This window comes from Martes martes (genome assembly GCF_963455335.1).
Source record: "Martes martes genome assembly, chromosome: 8".
In the NCBI taxonomy this organism is placed as follows: domain Eukaryota; kingdom Metazoa; phylum Chordata; class Mammalia; order Carnivora; family Mustelidae; genus Martes; species Martes martes.
Window position 1 is genome coordinate 55,375,313 of NC_137895.1, and position 20,182 is coordinate 55,395,494.

Genomic DNA, 20,182 nt, shown 5'->3' on the forward strand with positions numbered 1-20,182 from the left:
GTTTTAACCAATAGCTGTTAGGAGGCATATGTTGAATAAGAATACACGTGAACAAAGGTCCTTTGTATGAAACAGAACTCTACCAGTTGTATCCAGAGGGTGACCTGCTCTTGAATTACAACAATGTTGCAAATACTTGGTTTTAAACCCTTACCAAGGGCTCCTGGGTGGCTCAGCTGGTTAGGCTTCTGAGCCTTCTGCTCAAGTCATGATCTCAGGGGCGTAGGATCCACCCCTCATCAGACTCCCTGCTCAGCAGGGAGCCCTCTTCTTCCTCTCCCTCTGCTGTTCTCCCTGCTTGTGCTCTCTAGCTCTTTGTCAAATAAATAAAATCTTTTTTTAAAAAGTTACCAAGGGGCGCCTGGGTGGCTCAGTGGGTTAAGCCTCTGCCTTCAGCTCAGGTCATGATCCCAGGGTCTTGGGATCGAGCCCCGCATCGGGCTCTCTGCTCAGCAAGGAGCCTGCTTCCCCTCCTTCTCTCTCTGCCTGCCTCTCTGCCTACTTGTGATCTCTGTCTGCCAAATAAATAAATAAAAATATTAAAAAAAAAAAAAAAAGAAAACAAACCTTCTTAAAATCAAAGTACTTTGAAAAGCGTCATCCTAGCAGCTTTGGAAGGGGGAAAGAACAAGTTGGAAAAGCCCCCAAAACTCTGATCCGCGGAGAATTATCGTATTTGACCTTGCTGGCAGCTCCCTGGAAAAGCCCCATTCTCAGGATTACCTTTGGCTTGATTCAGAACTCACTTAGCACCAACGATTCTATCCTCAGGGTATTTGCTGAAAACCAGTTTTAATTGTTTAAAAAAAAAAATAAAAATAAAAATAAAAAGTTACCAAAGTAAACTTCAGTGATTTTCCATTGGAGTAATTTTCCCATTGCAGCAAAAAACTGATGTAAACAATACATTTTATCTTTGCAGAGGATATACTTGAGGGTATAGTAGGGAAAGTTCACATTGCTTTGTAGCCCTTTTTTTTTTTTTTAAGATTTTATTTATTTATTTGACAGACAGATCACAAGTAGGCATAGAGGCAGGCAGAGAGAGAAGGGAGGAAGCAGGCTCCCTGCTGAGCAGAGAGCCCGGGGCTCGATCCCCAGGACGCAGGGATCATGACCTGAGCCGAAGGCAGCGGCTTTAACCCACTGAGCCACCCAGGCGCCCCCCCCTTTTTTTTTTAAGATTATTTATTTATTTGACAGACAGAGGTCACAAGTAGACAGAGAGGCAGGCAGAGAGAGAGGAAGGGAAACAGGCTCCCCGCTGAGCAGAGAGCCTGATGCAGGCCTCGATCCCAGGACCCTGGGATCATGACCTGAGCCGAAGGCAGCGGCTTTAACCCACTGAGTCACCCAGGCGCCCGCTTTGTAGCCCTTCATAGGACAGTCCCCCCTAGTCACTAAGCAGATGTTTCGTTCTCTTAGAAGTTTCAGATTTAGGGTTTTAAACAATGAACCTCTTATCCTTGTAGAGACATATTGGTTTTTCAGTTATGACCATGAACAGAGGACACTGATGAAAATAATGATTAAAGAAAAATTTTCTACTGGTATGAACTAGGTGTTTAAGTTAGAATTAAATCTCTTTTCATCTCATGGCCTGAAAAGATTCTTGATTCTCTTCTCTTGATACCTTAGGAGTCCCATTTAGGTGGAGGCAGATTTTTTTAAAACACTTTTTTAAACACTTTTTTAAGTGTTTTTTAAACACTTTTTTAAAACACTTTATTCAGAAAACATGTATTAAACACATGCAGGGGAAATTAAAGATCCATAAGACACTTGAGCTACCTCCAAGATGCTTATAGTGGGAAGATTTTATTTATTGTGTAAAGAATAAATATAATGATAGAAGATACTATGGAAGATCAAAACAGGGATGTATAATCTGGACTTCTGGGAGGAAATGAAAAATTTAACTTTTTTTTTGTAAGACTTTATTTTTAGAGCAGTTTTAGATTCACAGTAAAATTGAGAGGAAGGTTCCCATATACTTCTTGCCCCCATACATGCACAGCCTTTCCCATTAACAATATCCTCCACCAGAGAGGTACATTTCTTGCAACTGACCCTCCACTGACACATCAGAATTACATAAAGTCCACAGTTTACCTTATGTTTGCTTTTAGTGTATTACACTCTGGATTTGGGGAAATGTGTAATGATGTATGTCCGCCGCTACAGGATCATACAAAGTATTTTCTTTATTTTTTTAGATTTTATTTATTCATTGGAGAGAGAAAGAGACAGAGGGAAATAAAGATAGAGAGAGCAAGTCTCAGCAGCAGGGAGAAGCAGAGCTGAGCCAGGATGCAGGGTTCAGTGCGGCTTGGGCTCGATCCAAGGACCTGGAGATCATGAACTGAGCCGAAGGCAGACACTTAACTATCTGAGCCACCCACGTGCCACCCCCCCCAAAGTATTTTCATTGCCCTAACTGTCCTCTGTGCTCAACCCATTCATCCCTCCCCCACCACAACCCCTGGCAATCATTGTTCTTTTTATTGCCATAGTTTTACCTTTTCCAGATGTCATGTGGTTGGAATCATACAGTATGTAGCCTTTTCAGATTGGCTTCTTTCACTTAGTAAGATGCATTTAGGTTTCCTCCATGTCTTCTCATGGCTTATTAACTTTTTTTTTTTTTTTTTTTTTTAGCACTGAATAATATTCCATTGTCTGGATGTACTAGTATGTTTATCCATTCACATACTGAAAGACATCTTGGTTGCTTCCAAGTTTTGGCAATGGTGAATAAAGCTGCTATAAACAACCAGTGTAGGTTTTGTGTGGACTTGAGTTTGCAGCACAAATTAACCTTGAAGGCTGAAGTTCAGTTAGCTAGAGGGAGAGAAGAAGGCTGAATGTTCTAGACAGAGAAAATGGTGTGAATATTCAGGGAATTTTATCCTGACTGGCATGAAGTTTCCAGAGGAATAGAGAAAGTCGGGGATCAGAACAAGAAGGTTCTCATATGCCAAATTTTAAACTTTATCTTGAAGCGATGGGAAGTTATTGAAGGTTTTTATAGGGCAGTGGCAGGTCCAGAGACTTTATTAATATTCTAAAAATTCTGTCTGCCAGCCACATGTAGGATGGACTGAAGGAGGTGAAGCCAGAGGCCTTCTGCTTTCCAAGAAATGGGAGAAGTAAGGAGACCCTGAACAGGGTGTGGAGGTTAGAAGAGAAATTAAGGAGAGAGGTTCTTCAGGCTTGTGACTGGTTGGTTGTGGTAGTAGGGGTAAGCAGATTTAAGGTGTAGGAGACTGGGTGGCTGGAGTGCCAGGCAATATAGAGAAACGGGGAGAGGAGCTAGTCTGGAATGGAGAGATGCATAATAAGTTGAAGAAAATTTGATTCCTGCTTTCATGACTTATTAGCTTGTGATCAAGAATAAATTCCTAAACCTCCATGTAAAATCAAGAAAGTGTAATCTACTATAGGCCTGTCAGACAGGGTCAATATTATTGATGAAATTTGGAAGTTTTTGGGTTTGTGAGCGAACAGCCAAGAAAGAATTCTTGAGAACTTTTTGGTGCAAAAAGGTAATTTTATTATAGCACAGGGACAGGGCCCATAGGCAGAAAGAGCTGCACTGGGATTGTAAGGAGTGACTGACTATATATATCTTTTTTTTTTTTTTTAAGTTAATGGGGGGTTAGGGATAGCATAAGTCTCTAAGGAATTTGGAAGCAAAGACTTCAGGACCTGGAGGTGCTAGCTGCTGATAAGATAAGGTTACTTTTAGTCTTTAATAAAACATAAATATTAAGGCAGCCATGGTTTCCTCTGCATGTTTCAGGTATCTATCAGTGGGCTGCCAGCTGTAAGGAGATTTAAGTTAAGCTACATTTCTCTTGCTTTTGTTTCCCTCATCATTATGAAAGTGCTTTATAAACCCAAAAAGATGGTTCAATAGTATATAAAAGTCACATGTTCATGTGGAAATGACTTTAAAGGTGCTATAAGGAATCATTTCTATGTCTTCTACCTCTAAAGCCCCTGCAGCAGAATCCTTAATTATAAATGCCCAGTTAATCTTCTCACTACCAGACTGTTAGCTTTCTGAGGATAGGGACTAGGTCTTGTTGGATCATTCATTTCTAGCCTCTAGCAAATATCTGGCACGTTACAGACTACCAGTAAATGTTGACTCAAGGAATGACATCATTTTGTATTTCTATATCCTTCTCTGATAACAGCTTTACTGACATATAGTTCACATACCATACAATTCACCTAATTAAATTGTACAATTCAGGGGCACCTGGATGGCTCAGTTGGTTAAGCATCTGCCTTTAGCCATTAGCTCAGGTCATGATCTCAGGGTCCTGGAATGGGGAGCCCCATTCCTGCTCAGTGGGGAGTCTGCTTCTCCCTCTCCTTCTGCCCCTCCTCCCTGCTTGTGCTCACATTCTCTCTCTCTGATAAATAAAATCTTTAAAAAAAATGTACAATTCAGTCATTTTTAATATATTTGCAATGGTTGTATAATCATTACCACAATAAATTTTGAACATTTTTACCACTCCCAGAAAGAAACCCCTATACCCACAACAGTTACTCCCTCTTTCCCCCTCCACACCCCTCCTCCTCAGCTTTAAGCAACCACTAATCTATTTTTGTGTTCTATAGTGCCTCTTCTGGATATTTCATATAAATGGAATCTATAATAGATCATCTTTTGTGATGGGCTCTTCTCCAATAGAATAATGTTTTTAAGGTTTATCCCTGTTGTAGCATGTTTTAGTACATCCTTCCTTGGTGGCAAATAATATTCTATTATATGGATATACCACATTTTATTTATCTTCTCAGTGGAAAAAAAAATGGTGATATGGGAGATCTCAGCCTCCATCCCCACAAAAAGATCAACAATTAGACAGTTATCCACAAACAAAAATAGCTCTGGGAGAGTTCTGGAGGCCACTTAAGAAACATCAGCAATACAGTACAACAACAACAACAACAAAACCCTTGAGAATAATCAAACATGAGGAGGAGGAAGATAGCTTCATTTTGACTGTGTCATCCCATCCTCCAAACCAGTATTGCTCAGCATCAAGAGGAAACCTCCCAGCTAGAAGGAACTCTCCTTGCCAGGATAGGGAGAGCAGAGTGGGTGACTAGCTTCTCCAGATGTTCAGGAGAGTGCACAAAGGTTCTGCCTCAGTCTCACCCCACTGGTAAAGCTGAGACAAACAGACATATAGACACTGCTAGGAACAAGGTCTTCCTTGGTGCCATGCAATGGGAGCAATTATGGTTCACAGTGACCCGCTCTGCAGCCAAGCCAAGCAGCTTTTACCCCTAAAGACACCAATAGCAAGCACAATTGCCATGGACCCCTTGCAGATCTTACCAGCTTTTGTCTCATAGGCATTCATGTTCACTGACATCAGCCACCTGAGTCCCTCCCTACTCCCTTCTACCCTCAGCCCAGGCCAGAAACCACAGTGGCAGCCAGCCTAGGCTTCTGCAGCTGTGCAAGTGCAAGACACCAGCCTAGAACCCCATGGCTGATCTCCACTGTGTGTGTGCACTCAGGGCTAGTCCCTCCAGCTGTACACTTGCACACCATCTGCCTGATACCTGTAACCAGCCTCCACTGGAGTGTCCATGCCCAAAGGGAGACTGCAACCACAGGAGAGCACAGTGATGGTTAGGGCCCTTGCAGCTGCTTGTGGGCCTGCATCACTGTGCTTACCTGCAGCTGGACCCTCTAGCTGTGCACCTGCTTAGCCCTAGCCCTTCCCTTGGTCATTGGTCTCCATTGCCATGTACCTGACAAGATCTAGCAGCTGTGCTTTAGTGCATGCTGACAGCCAAAGTCCCTGCAGCTGCCAGTGAGCATGGAGTTGACACTGGCCTTGCTGCCTGCACTGGCTTCCACCACTCCATGTATGTCTGCCGCTGGCCCCCCACAGCAAAGTGTATATCACCACACACTATCACAGGCCCCTTCAGCTACCAGCCCAAGGTTCCTAGCTGCTGGACTGAAAGGTGCTGCCTGAGGACCCCAACAGCCCTTGTAGACACTGCAGACCCCCTGCAATGCTCACCACATGGTCTTCAGTGCTGTAGACCCCAGTGGCCTAAGCCAAAGAGACATCATGCTCTCTTCCTTCCTTCCAGAGCTGCCACACACCCTGACACTTGGTGTTGTGCACCACTAGACCCAGGATCACGGCATGCTCTTAGCAAGCCCCCACCCACAGATGAAAGTCTTCCCCTATCAAAGTCGGTCCATAAAGTTCATAAAGACTGCTTCTTTAGATGTGTAGACACCTATCCAAGGCTGCAGGGATCATGAAGAATCAGAGATACATGACTCTAGCAAAGGAATACAATAAACTTCCAGTCCCAAGAAATGGAGAGCCAGGAACTGTCCAACAAAGAATTCAAAATGACTGTTATAAAGATGCTGAGACCAAGAGAATATGAACAGATAATTTAATAGTATCAGAGCAATAATACAAGAACAAAATGAGAATCTCAACTATGATACAGAAAACAAAACAAACAAAAAAACAAATCCTGAAGCTGAAAAATACAATGATTGAATCAAAAATTTTAATACCGAGCTGCAAGAGATTAGTTGACCAAACAGAAGAAGGAGTCCATGAACTAGAAGACAGGTCAATTAAAATCACCTAATGAGAGGAGCAAAAAATTAAAAAGAATGAAAAGGAATGAAGAAAGTCCCTATGGTACTTACTGGGCCCCATCAAGAGGAACAATGTACATACCACTGGAGTCACAGAAAGAGAAAAGAGGAAGAAAGGAGAAGAAAGCTTACGTAAAGAAATAATGGCTGAGAACCTCCCAAACCTGGGGAAAAATTCAGATATCCAAGATTTTGAGGCTAATAATAGGTCAACCTGAAAGTTCAATCCAAAACAATCTTTTCCAAGACATGTTATAATTAAAACTTTCCAAAATCAAAGACAAAGGTAATTTTTAAAGCAGAAAGAGAAATAAATTTTCTTTCATGTAAGGGAACCCCTATAAGGTGATGAGCAGATTTCTCAGCAAAGACCTTGTAGGCCAGGAGAGAATAGGATGATGTATTTGTTCGTTCTCCAGTCAAGAATGTTTACAATATTTAGTTTAGAATAAAATGTTCATCCAACAGAAAGCATATAAAAACACCATCACATCAGTATGGATTAGGGCATGGAACACAAGATAAATTTACTTTGAGGTGGAAAAGGGGGAACAAGAAACAGAACATGTGTTGTAATCCCCTTTTCCCTCCTCTCTTGCCCACCCCCAAAGATGGCAGCCCTGGGAGAGGAGCCAGGGGCTCTCCAAGAAGGAATGGTCCCATCAGCCTGGTGGTTTATGCAAGCCTCAAGACTATAGTCAAACACCACCTCTTAGGAGCCTACATGATCTCTCAGGCAGTTTTTGGTTCTTTCTTCATATTCCCACCAAATACAGAATTTACACTCATTTGTAATTTTCTCATAGCTTTGCAATGGTGAGTAAAGGAAAGGGCATGAGTTTGAAATCAGACAATCCTAAATCCCATTTCCACCATTGACTACCTGGTGACCATGAGTAAATTACCTGTTTGGGGGCCTCAGGGTTGCTTTGAAGAGTAAATAAGGTAACATAGGCAAAATGTCTATGATATTATAGAGTAGAAGGGACTTAACCATACAGTTCACTTGGCATTCCTTCTGAGATTATATTTATAAATAGGACATTTATGTTAGGCCATTTGCTTGAAATTTCATGAGGGAAATAATATAAAATGAGTTGCAAAGTTCTGAGAATCCCAGAGACACCCAGCTCCTCGGCGGCACTGCATTGCTAGGACTCCACCCTTGATCTGCCCAAACTGGAATTTTCCATTTTATTTTGTGTATATTCTATCCTCACCTTTGCTGGTTTCGGAATGGCTTGTGGATAATTGTAAAGGTCCCCAGAAAGTGCTCTGGGGCATCCATTTTCCTCTGAGGGCCCACACACACCCTAACATGTGAATAGGCATTTTCTATTTCTTCATTTTCTCTCCCTTCCAGCCCCGTCTATATTTTTTGTATGCTGCCCACTGCCATACTCCTAGGTTCTGGAGCTGAAACAGAAGCTTTGCATGCAGAGAGTTGGGGATTCTAGACCTATCTAGCACCTCTTTCTCCTTCTGTAAATAGGGTTTAAAATTCTGCAATATGGGCGCCTGGGTGGCTCAGTAGGGTTAAGCCTCTGCCTTAGGCTCAGGTCATGATCTCAGGGTCCTAGGATCGAGCCCCACATCCGGCTCTCTGCTTAGTGGAGAGCCTGCTTCCCCCCTCTCTCTCTCTGCCTGCCTCTCTGCCTACTTGCGATTTCTCTCTCTGTCAAATAAATAAAATCTTTTTTAAAAATAAAAAATAAGATAAAATTCTGCAATATTTACGAATACTGATTCATTAGGTTGTACACCTGAAGCTAATAAAATGTTAAGTCAATTATATCTCCACAAAACAAAACAACCCCATTACCCCCCGCCCCCCTCCGTTTTATAAAGTTCTAACAATAAAGTGCCAACAAATGGGTGATGCTTAAAGGGGACACATTACTAACTCGAAAGGACTTACTCTTTTGGGCGATTCTGGTTTTAAGACGGTCTGGCCCTTTAATGCTGCGCGCCCTAGTCACCCTACCCGCCCTCCCTCGGGCCGGGGCGTGGCGGGCTCTCCAACCCGGAACTGACGGCCGCGCGCAGCCGGCGCCGCCAATCCGCGTCCCGGAAGGAGCGAGCTTGCGGCGCACGAGCGAGTGAGTGAAAGCGGCGCCGCCCGCCGGCCGCCTGCGCGGGTGAAGCTGGGCGTTCTTCACCTCCTCCCTTTAGGGTCCCCCGAAGAAAGCCGGCGAGCTTCGTGCAGCCGAGCTGCGCTTCCTTGCCCGTCTGTTCCCCAAATAGGGCCTCCCCTCCCCCGCCGCCCGCGCACCTGCGTGGGCCCGGCGCGCAGTCTCCACAGGTCGGCCCTGCCGCGGTGCCCACACTCGGTGTAGCATCTCTGTCCCTGTCCCCGGCCCCTGCCCGGTCGTCCCGCCGCCGGAGCGGTGACCGCCTGGCCCGCCGTTCTCCGCTGCCACCGCTGCCGGCACCATGGGCAGTGAGCAGAGCTCCGAGGTCGAGAGCCGACCCAACGATCTGAACTCCTCAGGTCGGTGTCCTAACTTCCACCCTCCTCCAGCCGGCCCTGTCTGCTTGCGGAGGGGGCTGCCTCCCAGCCTAGTGGGGACTGGGACCGCGGACAGGAACGCACAGAGAGCCCTCACCATGCCTTTTTCTTGAAAAAAGAGAAAAAAGTCACCGTCTGTCCTAGCCGTCATTTCCCGTGATGGGAGTGAGTGCCTGTGGCTGCAAGCTAAACCAGCGTGTGCGCCGATGCCTGTTACTTATTTTCAAAGCAGCTGTTTCTCCCAGCTCCGCCTCCTCTTTACAGGACGACCTAATTAATTCTTGGCGTTAGTACTTACGACAGACACCGTGAGATTTGGCTCGCACCGTGCATGGATCATGGACAGGACCCCCAAGAACATGTTCCTTCTTAAAGCGGGTCTTAGAGGTTCCTTTTCAGAAGGGATGCGTGACAGGTTCAATCGCTTTAAACCCTTGGGTGCAAACATCTCCAGAAATTGCATTTTCCATTGAGAAGGTGTCTCAACTCCCTTTCTAACATTAATATTATAGGAGTCAGCCAGCTTTGTTTTTTTCCCCCCCGTACGAATTTCTAAGATTTCTCCCAGCGTTTCAGATAGGAATGGGAGGATTATTGTGCTAGGAATATGGTAAGCACTCAATGAATAAAACAGCTGATGCTTAATTGAGGATCATATGCTTTTTTTGTTTCCTTTTGTTTTGTTAGCCACAACCGTAGGACAGCTGGGACTGCTCTGGATACACTTGAGTTGCTAATCCAAATTGGATTAATCTGGAGCCTAAATATAACCTATTACTTTCAGGTGTAGGATCTGATGATTCAGTATTTGTATATATTATGAAATTTTAAACCCCTTTTTACAGATGGAGAGTGAGAGGTGCTCGATAATCTTAGGATCCACATCTGTCTTTAAATACATAGAACTGTTCTCTTCGTGGTAGGATCTGTAATTCAGAAGTCTAGAAACTGACAGATCTAGGGTTATTCCACACTGAAGTGTGTCCTTCAAGACTAATTCAGACCCTCATTTGGGGGGCTAGATTGGGACAGCTTTTAATGGTGAGCAGCATCTACTAGCTTTGCTACATCCTTCTATTTCCTTGGAAGGCCCAGAATATTTTATCTGGTACAGAAAATACAGTAATAATTGTTAATCCTTTGCCTCTATATCCAGAAGCATATTTGAGGGGAGGAAGTGTGGCATCTTTTTAATATGCTTGCTCACCTACTGATCACCAGCATGAATTCTAGTACTGTAGCCTACTAACCAGTGGCATAGATTAGAATTTGCTGATTCCCCTGTGCTGAGTGGTTTATGTGCATCTACGTTTAATCTTTACTGTCCCATTTTATAGGCAAGGTGATAGAGGTTAGCTAGAACCCAGTGAAGTCTGTTTTCCTTGGGATTTGGGGAAGAAGAAATCACTCAATTTGTAGCAGAAAAGATTTCTGGCTTGGGATTTGTGACATGTTAGGGAAATTACCAAAAGAGGTTAAGAGGTACTTCTTGAAGAGCAGTAAAAGTAGCAGAGATTCTACAAGAGTGAATGCCAAGCCACAGGAGGCTCTGGTCTCCAGGTGTTGGGCCAGTTCTGTGACATCCCAGCATCAGCCTTTGAGACAAGACTATGATGAAGTTTCGAATATTACCTTCTAGAGGGTGAACTGCTTTAAAGGTTTATTCTTGCCCTAATCAGGAACATATTTGAGAAGAGGAGGATATTTTGTCCAGGAAGTTGTTGGTGGTTTGAAGCAGTTCCCTACAAATACTTTATTTTCTCTCAAGGGACCTGAAATTGACCTGCCTGTCTAGCAGTCCCACAAATTTCTGAATTTGGCCTCAGCATAGAATGAACCTACTATTTATTTCTGCCCTTCTTGGACTAATGCCTGTAACCATAAGGGTGAGGGGGCTGGTGCCTCAGGAATAGACCCATCGTGCAGAGTTGAGAACCAGGACTTTTTCCCCCATAGATAGTATCTATTAAATATACCTGGCTTGCTGTGATAAGGCAGCTAGACAGCTTGCAACCTCAGTTTCACAGGCATGGGCCACGTATACCAATAACCCGTAGACTTCCAATTCCTTTCCTCTTTCTCTAGCACTCTTGACTTTGGGCGGGTCACAGCCTAATTTTGTACCCTCATTTTCTCATTGGTAAAATAAGGACAATGTCAGTAGGATCAAAGAAATAAAAATGATAAAAATGCAACATACCTATATTTTTGGGTGCTGAAAAATAAGATATTTTTAATGATAAAAGCAATTTTGTACATGTAGGTTCCTGTAATGTTTGAGGGTTTTTTTTTTTTAGTAGAAAATAGAGGTTCCCCTATGATTCATCTGCCCTTTCCAGCCCCCACTACAGGTTAACTACAGTTAGCATTTTTTGTGTGTGTAAAAATATTCTTTTTAATGACTATACTAAAAAAAGCTTTGGCGAGGCAGAGGGGGATAACTAACATGCAATTCCTGAACAGTGTAACTTTACTTTTAGTGACCCCTTCTCCAGCAAAGCATAGAGCCAAGATGGACGATATTGTGGTTGTAGCTCCAGGCTCCCAGCCCTCACGGAATGTCAGCAACGATCCCGATGTCATCAAGTTGCAAGAGATTCCAACCTTCCAGCCGCTTTTGAAAGGTAAGAACTTGGGTTTGTCTTATCTGGACCTGCTGGAAAGATTCACATAGCCACACTACTCTCCCCAGATGGCCATGTGCCTTCCTCATCGCCTTTAGGTCTTTACTTAAATGGCATCTTTTTGGTGAAGACTTCCTTGGCTGCCCTATTTAGAATTGAAACCCTTTTGGCTGTTTTTCTCTAATAATCATCATTGATCTGCTGTGTAGCTTACTTGTTTGTGTAGTGTCTGTGTTTCCCTTTTAGAATGTGAGCTTTATGATGGTAAGAATTTTCTGTGTTTTGTTCACTGTTGAATCATAGGACTTGGAATAGAGCCTGGTATAAAATAGGGACTGAGTAAGTGAATGAATGAATGGTGTTGGAGCTAGCCTTTACCTGTTACATTTCTACGAAAAGATTTTCGTCTTATTTGTGGTCTGGACTATGGCTTGACTACTTCAGATCCATGGAGAAAACCTCTATTATCCTTGATACAATTAATCCTGACAACCATTTTGTATGAGAGGAAAGGGTGTATATGAGAGGATTAGCATATATTGATTAGTGTATACTGAGGTAGAGTTACCTTTTTTATTTGAATTTTTAAAAGATTTGTTTATTGAAAGAGTGTGAGTGAGCATGCATGAGCCGTGTGGGGCAGGGTGGGGGGTGGTGGGCAGAGGGAGAGAGAGACAAGCAGACTTCCAGAGGAGTGAGGAGCTGGATGCGGGGCTTGATCCTGAGATCATGGCCTGAGCCAAAATCAAGAGTCAGGTGCTCAACCAGTTTTGCCACCCAGAGTTACCTTTTAATATGAATTTTATTATTCACCTGATAATTTCATTATATATTTTAATTTTATATTTATTTGATTTTCATATCCATCAAGTAATGGCAATGATTTTCTATTAACTAAATGGGCTTTCTACTGTAAGAATCCCTCTTTCTGTCTCTCTTTTCCTCCAAAAGATTAGGAAATATAAGTGAACATAAGGCCCTGGTTTACTTAACCTGGTACAATATAAAACTTCTTAAATTTATATAGCTATATGTATGAGAAGATACTCCCTCCATACACACACACACACACACACACACACACACACATGCCATCCCCTGTAATCCTTTCGTTGTTAAATGTGTTTGAATGATTTATGTCAGATCAGACAGTTGGCAGATAGGTTGAACTTGAACTGATGTCAAATACTTGCTACACTATTCTGCACTATACCTAAAAAAACAAAAATAAAAACAAACAGTGCTTTATAGATGCCATATAGCATCTCATTCTTCTCAGCAGCTCATCTGCTTTACGGGTGAGGAAATCCAAGCTTTCAATGTTTTCCCACAGGTCTCAGTGTTAGACTTTGGGAAACTCTTTGGTTCTTACCTGAAACAACACGTTACATCCTGTTCCCCATCTTAATAGTTTTCATTATTTTGAGGGATAATGTGATTCTCCAGGGAAGCCAACATTAATGAAATTTCCATCTCCACGTGTCTTTGTACAATCAGATTAAAAGACAATCAGATTTAATTTACTTGTAGAAACTTAGAAGTGGACACTTGTATTCTGTACTCTAGGCCTTCCGGACATGGACGTAGGACTGCCCACAAGCACCCAGACTCATGCCTCTTCTCTCTGTTAACTGTGTCCCCCCAAAGTCTTCAGGTCCTGGATGAGACCCTTATGTGGCCAATATTTGTCCTCACTTTAGGGAAATGCTAAAAACAAGCAAAAACCCAAAAACCTCCTGGCATTTTGAGATATATTTAATAATTTCCTTGGATAGTGTTTCTTTTCTAAGCATTGGAAATACAATTCTTATTTTATGGTAATGAATTGACTAGTAGAGGAAGCATCTAGAAGGCTTGGTGTTCAGGGAAACTAACCTCAGATTTAAAATCGTCACCAGGAACCCTAACTGTGAATAATTATCACAGTGTAGTTAATGCAATGCAGTTGGACTTGGTGGCCTTGACACCTGGATTTAAATTGGGTCTTGGCTCCCATTGGCTCTGTTGTCCTGGCTTTGTTTTCCCCCTCTTGAATGTTGGTAGTTGAGAACATTGAGAATAGGTGTGTGAGAGAGGAAGGCACCTGAGGGGCACGTTGCAGGGAAGAGGCCATTTGGAATTTAGCTAATGGAGAAATTACTTTCCGAGGGTGGCATGAAAGGGAAGTGGCAGCATGTGGCAGGGGCCAGACCACAGGGAACAAAAAAAAGCCAGCAAGCATTTAAGTGAGTGCTGGTGTTTCACTGGTGAAGAGGAACCCTCTTCGTGATTAGAAAAGACAGGCAGAGGGGACAGTTTGGTGAAAATAATAAGTATAATTATGATAATAGTAGGGGTTGGCCCCTCCCCTCCCTCCTCTACCTCTGCGTGATGTTATTATTCTTCCCATTTTATAGATTAAAACATTGAGGACTGGAAAGCGTGAATGCATTACCTCAGGTCACCTGGCTAGAAGGGATAGCTCATCTCAGGATGGCATCAGGACATCGAGTTTTGCACTGTTTTGTACCTAGAATAAGACTGTTTCTGATTCTAGGGAAGCCAGTTATAAAGATCACTAGGCTGTAAAAGAAAATAGGGTGGTAGGTGTGGGGTTGTTTGGATTTGTAGGTGCAACATTTGTGACAGAGCCTCCTGCTTTGACATTGTTCTGCCTGGTAATTTAGAGCCCTGATGTCTGCCTGCTGGGCCGCTGGAGGGGCCACTCATCACTGTTGCCTTTATACTCTAATCTCTTTTTTTCACCCTTTCCTGCTTTCAGGATGAGGCTATTTCTCAAAGTAGTAAAAAGGCCACACAGTGAGGGCTGTACCCCCCAGGTCTGATTTCAGAAAGCTTTTTATTCAAGTTAATGACAGTTTATTCTTTCAAAACAATATATTCAAGTATTCCACAGTTCACTATTGTTCCATAATGTCATGTGATGTAGTGCTAATGTTGGTGGGTGATCTGCAGAGGCAGTAGCTGGGGGAGTTTAGGGGCTATTCGTATGACTGAGATAATGTTTGCATTTTTAATGAGCAAGCAGATTCTTTCCTTGGTCTTCACCCTTTTGGATTAATATACCAGCATATAAGTTATGCTCTATACTGGTGCCAAATATCTGTTCCTCTTTCTATTTAAGCCAAAAAAATTTCTATTTTTCATAGCAGTCTCTGAATTAGCAATTTATTTTGAAGTGTAAAGCATTTACTAGAAAATGAAAAACTATAAAATTACAAAGAACAATAAATGGCCACAACAGAACACAAAAGCAAAATGTAGATTTGATGATAATTAGATTCCCAGGGTTAAACAAGCCCTATAAATCTCTTACTTAAAATTCAACCACTTACATTTTTTTAATGAATCGCATGACTTTGTCAATCTATGGAAATGAACTATTCACAAGAGAAATGCGAAATTGATATTTTATGTATAAAAGTTATATAATTTTGCTATTCACTTGTAATGATGAATATATGTACACATACACGTGTGTGTATATGACCTTCTCTACAACTGACTTACCATTTTTGTAACTGACTTTGGACATAACCTAAGATTGAGCTGCCCAAGGAAGAAACTGTCCTTGTTACCCGCACAGAAAGTCAGACATAGACAGTGTAGATACTGATGCTAAGCAGTTTTGTTGGGAGTTCTGTGTCTGATTGTTAAGAACATGATGTATGTGAAATAGATTTGACAGTGAAAAAAATAGTCTGGGGCTTTTCTTGGTGGAGCAGAATCTCATGGACACAGTGAAGGATCTCAAATCACATGGAACATTGAGAATTAGTGCATGGGGCTGGAGCTGGGAAGGAATGAATCAATGGAAAAGGGTAGTAAGGAGAACACAAGAGAGCTACATTTCAAGTGATCAGTTTATATACATCTTTCTCACCCACTTATCTCTTAGCCGGACAAATAAAATAAAGGTGGAGAGTTTTTAGTGTTCGTGAGACCACGTCTTTTCCAGCTGTCAGACCTTATCTCTGTTTTGGAAATGGAATGCCAAAGGAGGGGAAGAGAGAATGGATTTTAGAGCTTGGTCTTCTCTGATTGGTGTAAAGGTGACCCCTAAGCTAGGGTTGATCCTGAGAGTCTCTTCCCCCCCTCCCCAAATACCATATTTGAAAAATTGATGCTGTATTCCCGATTACCTTGTAGATTATTTGTATGTAGTAGCCTCTTCAGTTAACCTATTAAACATGGCTGTTAACCAGCAGAGTGTTAGCCTTACTCAGAAGAGCTGGAAGTACTAGGCAGAATGATCCCTTTAAACCAACTGAGAAGGCAGAGCCATTTTGCAAGAGCAGCCTCACTTTTTTCCAGTGCATCTGTGCATGCCTCCATTCTTGTTTCTTTCCATCAAATCTCAGAACAGATATGTCTGTGCCTCTCTGAAATTTACTGTCTTTCCAGTTCACTTTTTTCTCCGTTTGCCAGTACTTTCCATGTCTTTAGCATCTAGCTTAGTGAGCCTCTTTCCTCTTGTGCCTATACATAGATCTTCCCATCTTTTTTTTTTTTTTTTTTTTTAAGATTTGATTTATTGAGAGAGTGAGCCAGTGCGTGAGCAGAGGGAGGGGCAGAGGCAGAGGGAGAGAGATGATCTCAAGACGACTTGGACTCCACCCTGGAGCCCTGATGCGAAGCTCCCTCTCATGACCCTGAGATCATGACCTGAGCCAAAATCGAGAGTCAGAGGCTCAACCAACTGAGCCACCAAGGCACCCCCACCATCTTACCATCTTTTAAATGGAAAACACGAAAATACCTTCTTTTGACTCCATTACCCCTCCTGCTACAATGCTTTCACTTCTTATTTCTGTTGCCAGATTTACAGACCGTATGACCACTACACACTGTCACCATGTCCTTTCTACCTTTTCCAATCTTGAGGTTCTGTGGTCTGGCTCTCACATGTATTGTTTCGTTAACATTTGTTTTGGAGGGTTGTTTTGAAGTGGTCTTTCTTCATGCTTAAAGTTTTTCTCAGTCTATGTTCTTTTCTTCTTTTCCATAGTTAAGTTTCTGTTCCACTTATTAAACCTATAGCTTTATCATCCACCCCCAACATTGTGTTCTGGTTTTTTGGACTCACTTGCTAGCCTCTGCTCTTTGCACAGTTGCCTAGTACTCATTTGAAGAACTATAGTTCTAAGCGCTTTATTTTGAAATATAGACATCTAGATGATTCTAAGTCTACAACATCAGCTCCACTTTTTTTTTTTAAGATTTTATTTATTTATTAGAGAAAGAACATGAGTCGGGGGAGGGGCAGAAAGAGAGGGATAAGCAGGCTGTGGTAAGTGCAGAGCCTAAGACCCTGAGATCATGACCTGAGCCAAAATCAAGGGTCAGCCGCTTAACCAACTGAGCCACTCAGGCGCACCCTGGCTTCAGCTTCTTGTCCGTTTCTCCAACTATAGACTGGTCAGTACAACCAAGTGTTATTTTAAATTCAGTACTCCCCAGCTGCCACCTGTGTATATATTGGTTCCTTTCATTCACCAAGCATTTATAGGACCTTATTTTATTAAGTGAATGAGACACATTCATGTACACTTGAAAAGAATGTGTTGTGCAGTTGTTGGGTGTAGTGTTTTACATTAAGGTGTGGTTGACGGTATTTAATGAGTTCTACCACTTAAAGAAAGGTGTTAAAAGCTCCACTGTGATTGTGTTTGTCTATACCTTTTATTTCCCAGTCTTTTGGAGGTTTCTTATTAAGCTTGCATACATTGATGTTTATTATTTTGTTATTATGAATTTATCCTTCTATCTATGGCATTATCTTCGTCTTGAAGTCTGTCTTGTTTTATGTTAATACAGCCATTCCAGTTTTCTCACACTTATTATGTGCATAGTATATATCTTTTCCTATTTTTATCTGTTTTATCTTTAAAGTGCATCTCTTGGGACGCCTGAGTGGCTCATTTGGTTAAGTGTCTGCCTTAGGCTCAGGTCATGATCTCAGGGTCCTGGGATCAAGTCCAGCATGGAGCTCCTTGCTCTACTTCTCCCTCTGCCTGCCACTCCCCCTGCTGGTGCACACTTTCTCTCTCTAGCAAATAAATTAATTAGTTAAAAAATAGAAATAAAGTGCATCTCTTGTAGACGGTTTACATAGTGAGCCTTACTTCTGTACCTGTGCCTGCAGTCTGCCTTTGGTGGGTAGGGGTACAGCAAACCAAGGTTTATCGAGTGATAGTACAAAGCTCCCAAGGAGGAAGGGGATCCAAAGGGGTTGCCTGCAGTCTGTCTTTTAATTAGGGTGTAAATTGATCTAGTTGGATTTAGGTCTACCATTTGTTCTTCATTTTCTTCTTCTTTCTTAAGATTTTATTTATTTACTTGAGAGAGAGCACAGAGGGAGAGGGAGAAGCAGACCCTTGCTGAGCAGGGAGCCTGCCACAGGGCTTGTTGCCAGGACCCTGGGATCATGACCTGAGCCGAAGGCAGACACCTAATTGACTGAGACACCCAAGTGCCCCTGTTCTTCATTTTCTATTTGTGTGGTCTGCTTTTGGTTTCTCCCCTTTCCTGACTTTTTTGAATCAACTGAATTTTTTTAGTATTCCATTTTAATTCCTCTGTTAGCTTTAAAAAATACAATGTTTTTAAAAATTTATTTGTCAGAGAGCGAGAAAGAACAAGCGGGGCGGGGGGGGACAGGCAGAGGGAGAAGCAGGCTCCCTGCTGAGCAAGGAGCCCTATGTGGGGACTCAATCCCAGGACCCTGGGATTATGACCTGAGCCAAAGGCAGACACTTAACCAACTGAGCCACCCAGGTGTTCCCTCTGTTATCTTTCTCAATTGCATTCTTTTGCATTATTTTTTTTTTTTAGTGGTTGCTCTAGGAATTATAATATACATCTTTTTTTTTTAAAGATTTTATTTTTGAGGTATCTCTGCACCCAGTGTGGGGCTTGAACTCACAACCCTGAGATCAAGAGTCACACACTCCACCAACTGAGTGAGCCAGGCACCCCATTATACACATCTTTAACATCATAGTTTACATGGAGATGATATTGCACCAATTCTTATAAAACATAAGAACCTTTCAATGGTGTGGTTCCATTTATCCCACTACTTGGTGCTATAGTTGTCGTATTAGTGCATCTCCATATGCTAGGAATCCCATGTGCTATTTATAGATATTACTTATATATAAATGTATAATTTATATATTCATATAAAATATGTTTACTGTATACAAAACATATATTATTGTATCATGTTAAATAATTATATATTGAACAATATATATTTTTTTAAACAATCACATATCTTTTAAAGAAATTAAGAGAAGAAAAAACCGTATATAGAGTGTTATGTCTCCCCACATATTTACCATTTCTGGAATTCTTAATTCCTTTCTGTAGATTCAGGTTTCTCTTTGATGTCACTTATTTTTAGTCCAAAGACCTTCTTGTAGCATTTCTTGCAGTGCAGATCACCTGGAAATAAATCCTTTCTGTCTTTCTTTATATGAAGATAAATCTTTGCCCAATTTCATTATCAAATTTTTGCCTCTTTTTTGGTAAGTTTTTTTTTTAATTTTAATTTTTTAAGATTTTATTTATTTATTTGACAGAGAGATCACAAGTAGGCAGAGAGGCAGGCAGAAGGAGGGGGAAGCAGGCTCCCTGCTGAGCAGAGAGCCCAGTGTGGGGCTCAATTCCAGGACCCTGAGATCATGACCTGACCCCAAAGCAGAGGATTAACCCACTGAGCCACCCAGGTGCCCCTTTTGGTAAGTTTTTGAGGAGATATTGTGGGACTCTCTGAAATCTCTTTTCTCAACACACTTTTTCCTTCACTGGTTATAATATCCATTGCTGTTTCTTGTTTGAATTAATGACACAGAGACAGTTGCCAAGTAGTGATTTTTCTACCTTTATCCTTCCTTCTGTATTGCGCCACCAGAAAGCACTTTCTTGCCTCTCCATTTATTTATTCATGTATTTATTCAAGTCCATGTGGAATGGCAAATTCTTGTTTTATTTGATGAATTATAATCTTAATTATTTTTAATCTCAAAATGCTCCAAATTTAGGGGTTCCTGGCTAGCTCAGTTGGTGGAGTGCGCAGCTCTCGGTCCTGGTGTTGTGGGTTCAAGCCCCACATTGGGTATAAAGATTACTTGAGGGGCGCCTGGGTGGCTCAGTGGGTTAAAGCCTCTGCCTTCGGCTCAGGTTATGATCCCAGGGTCCTGGGATCGAGCCCCACATCGGGCTCTCTGCTCAGCGGGGAGCCTGCTTCCTCCTCTCTCTCTGCCCGCTTCTCTGCCTATTTGTGATCTCTGTCAAATAAATAAATAAAATCTTTAAAAAAAAAAAAAAAAAAAAAAAAAGATTACTTGAAAAAATAAAATTTTGAAAAAAAAAATT

The 20,182-nt window shown here is 42.0% G+C and overlaps 1 protein-coding gene across 2 annotated transcripts in view; it reads left to right on the plus strand.

The window, feature by feature from the left end:
- The first annotated feature begins 8,696 nt into the window (after positions 1 to 8,696).
- Positions 8,697 to 20,182, plus strand: part of BORCS5 (BLOC-1 related complex subunit 5) — a 95,853-nt gene continuing 84,367 nt past the window's right edge. Inside the window, exons 1-2 of one of the 2 annotated variants that reach the window (XM_080811373.1) lie at positions 8,697 to 8,766; positions 11,657 to 11,800. In XM_080811373.1, coding sequence (XP_080667499.1) covers position 8,766; positions 11,657 to 11,800 — 145 coding nt within the window. In that variant the 5' untranslated portion in view covers positions 8,697 to 8,765. Of the gene's footprint in view, positions 9,159 to 11,656; positions 11,801 to 20,182 lie in introns of both variants that reach the window. The other variant, XM_080811372.1, reaches the window with a different exon arrangement.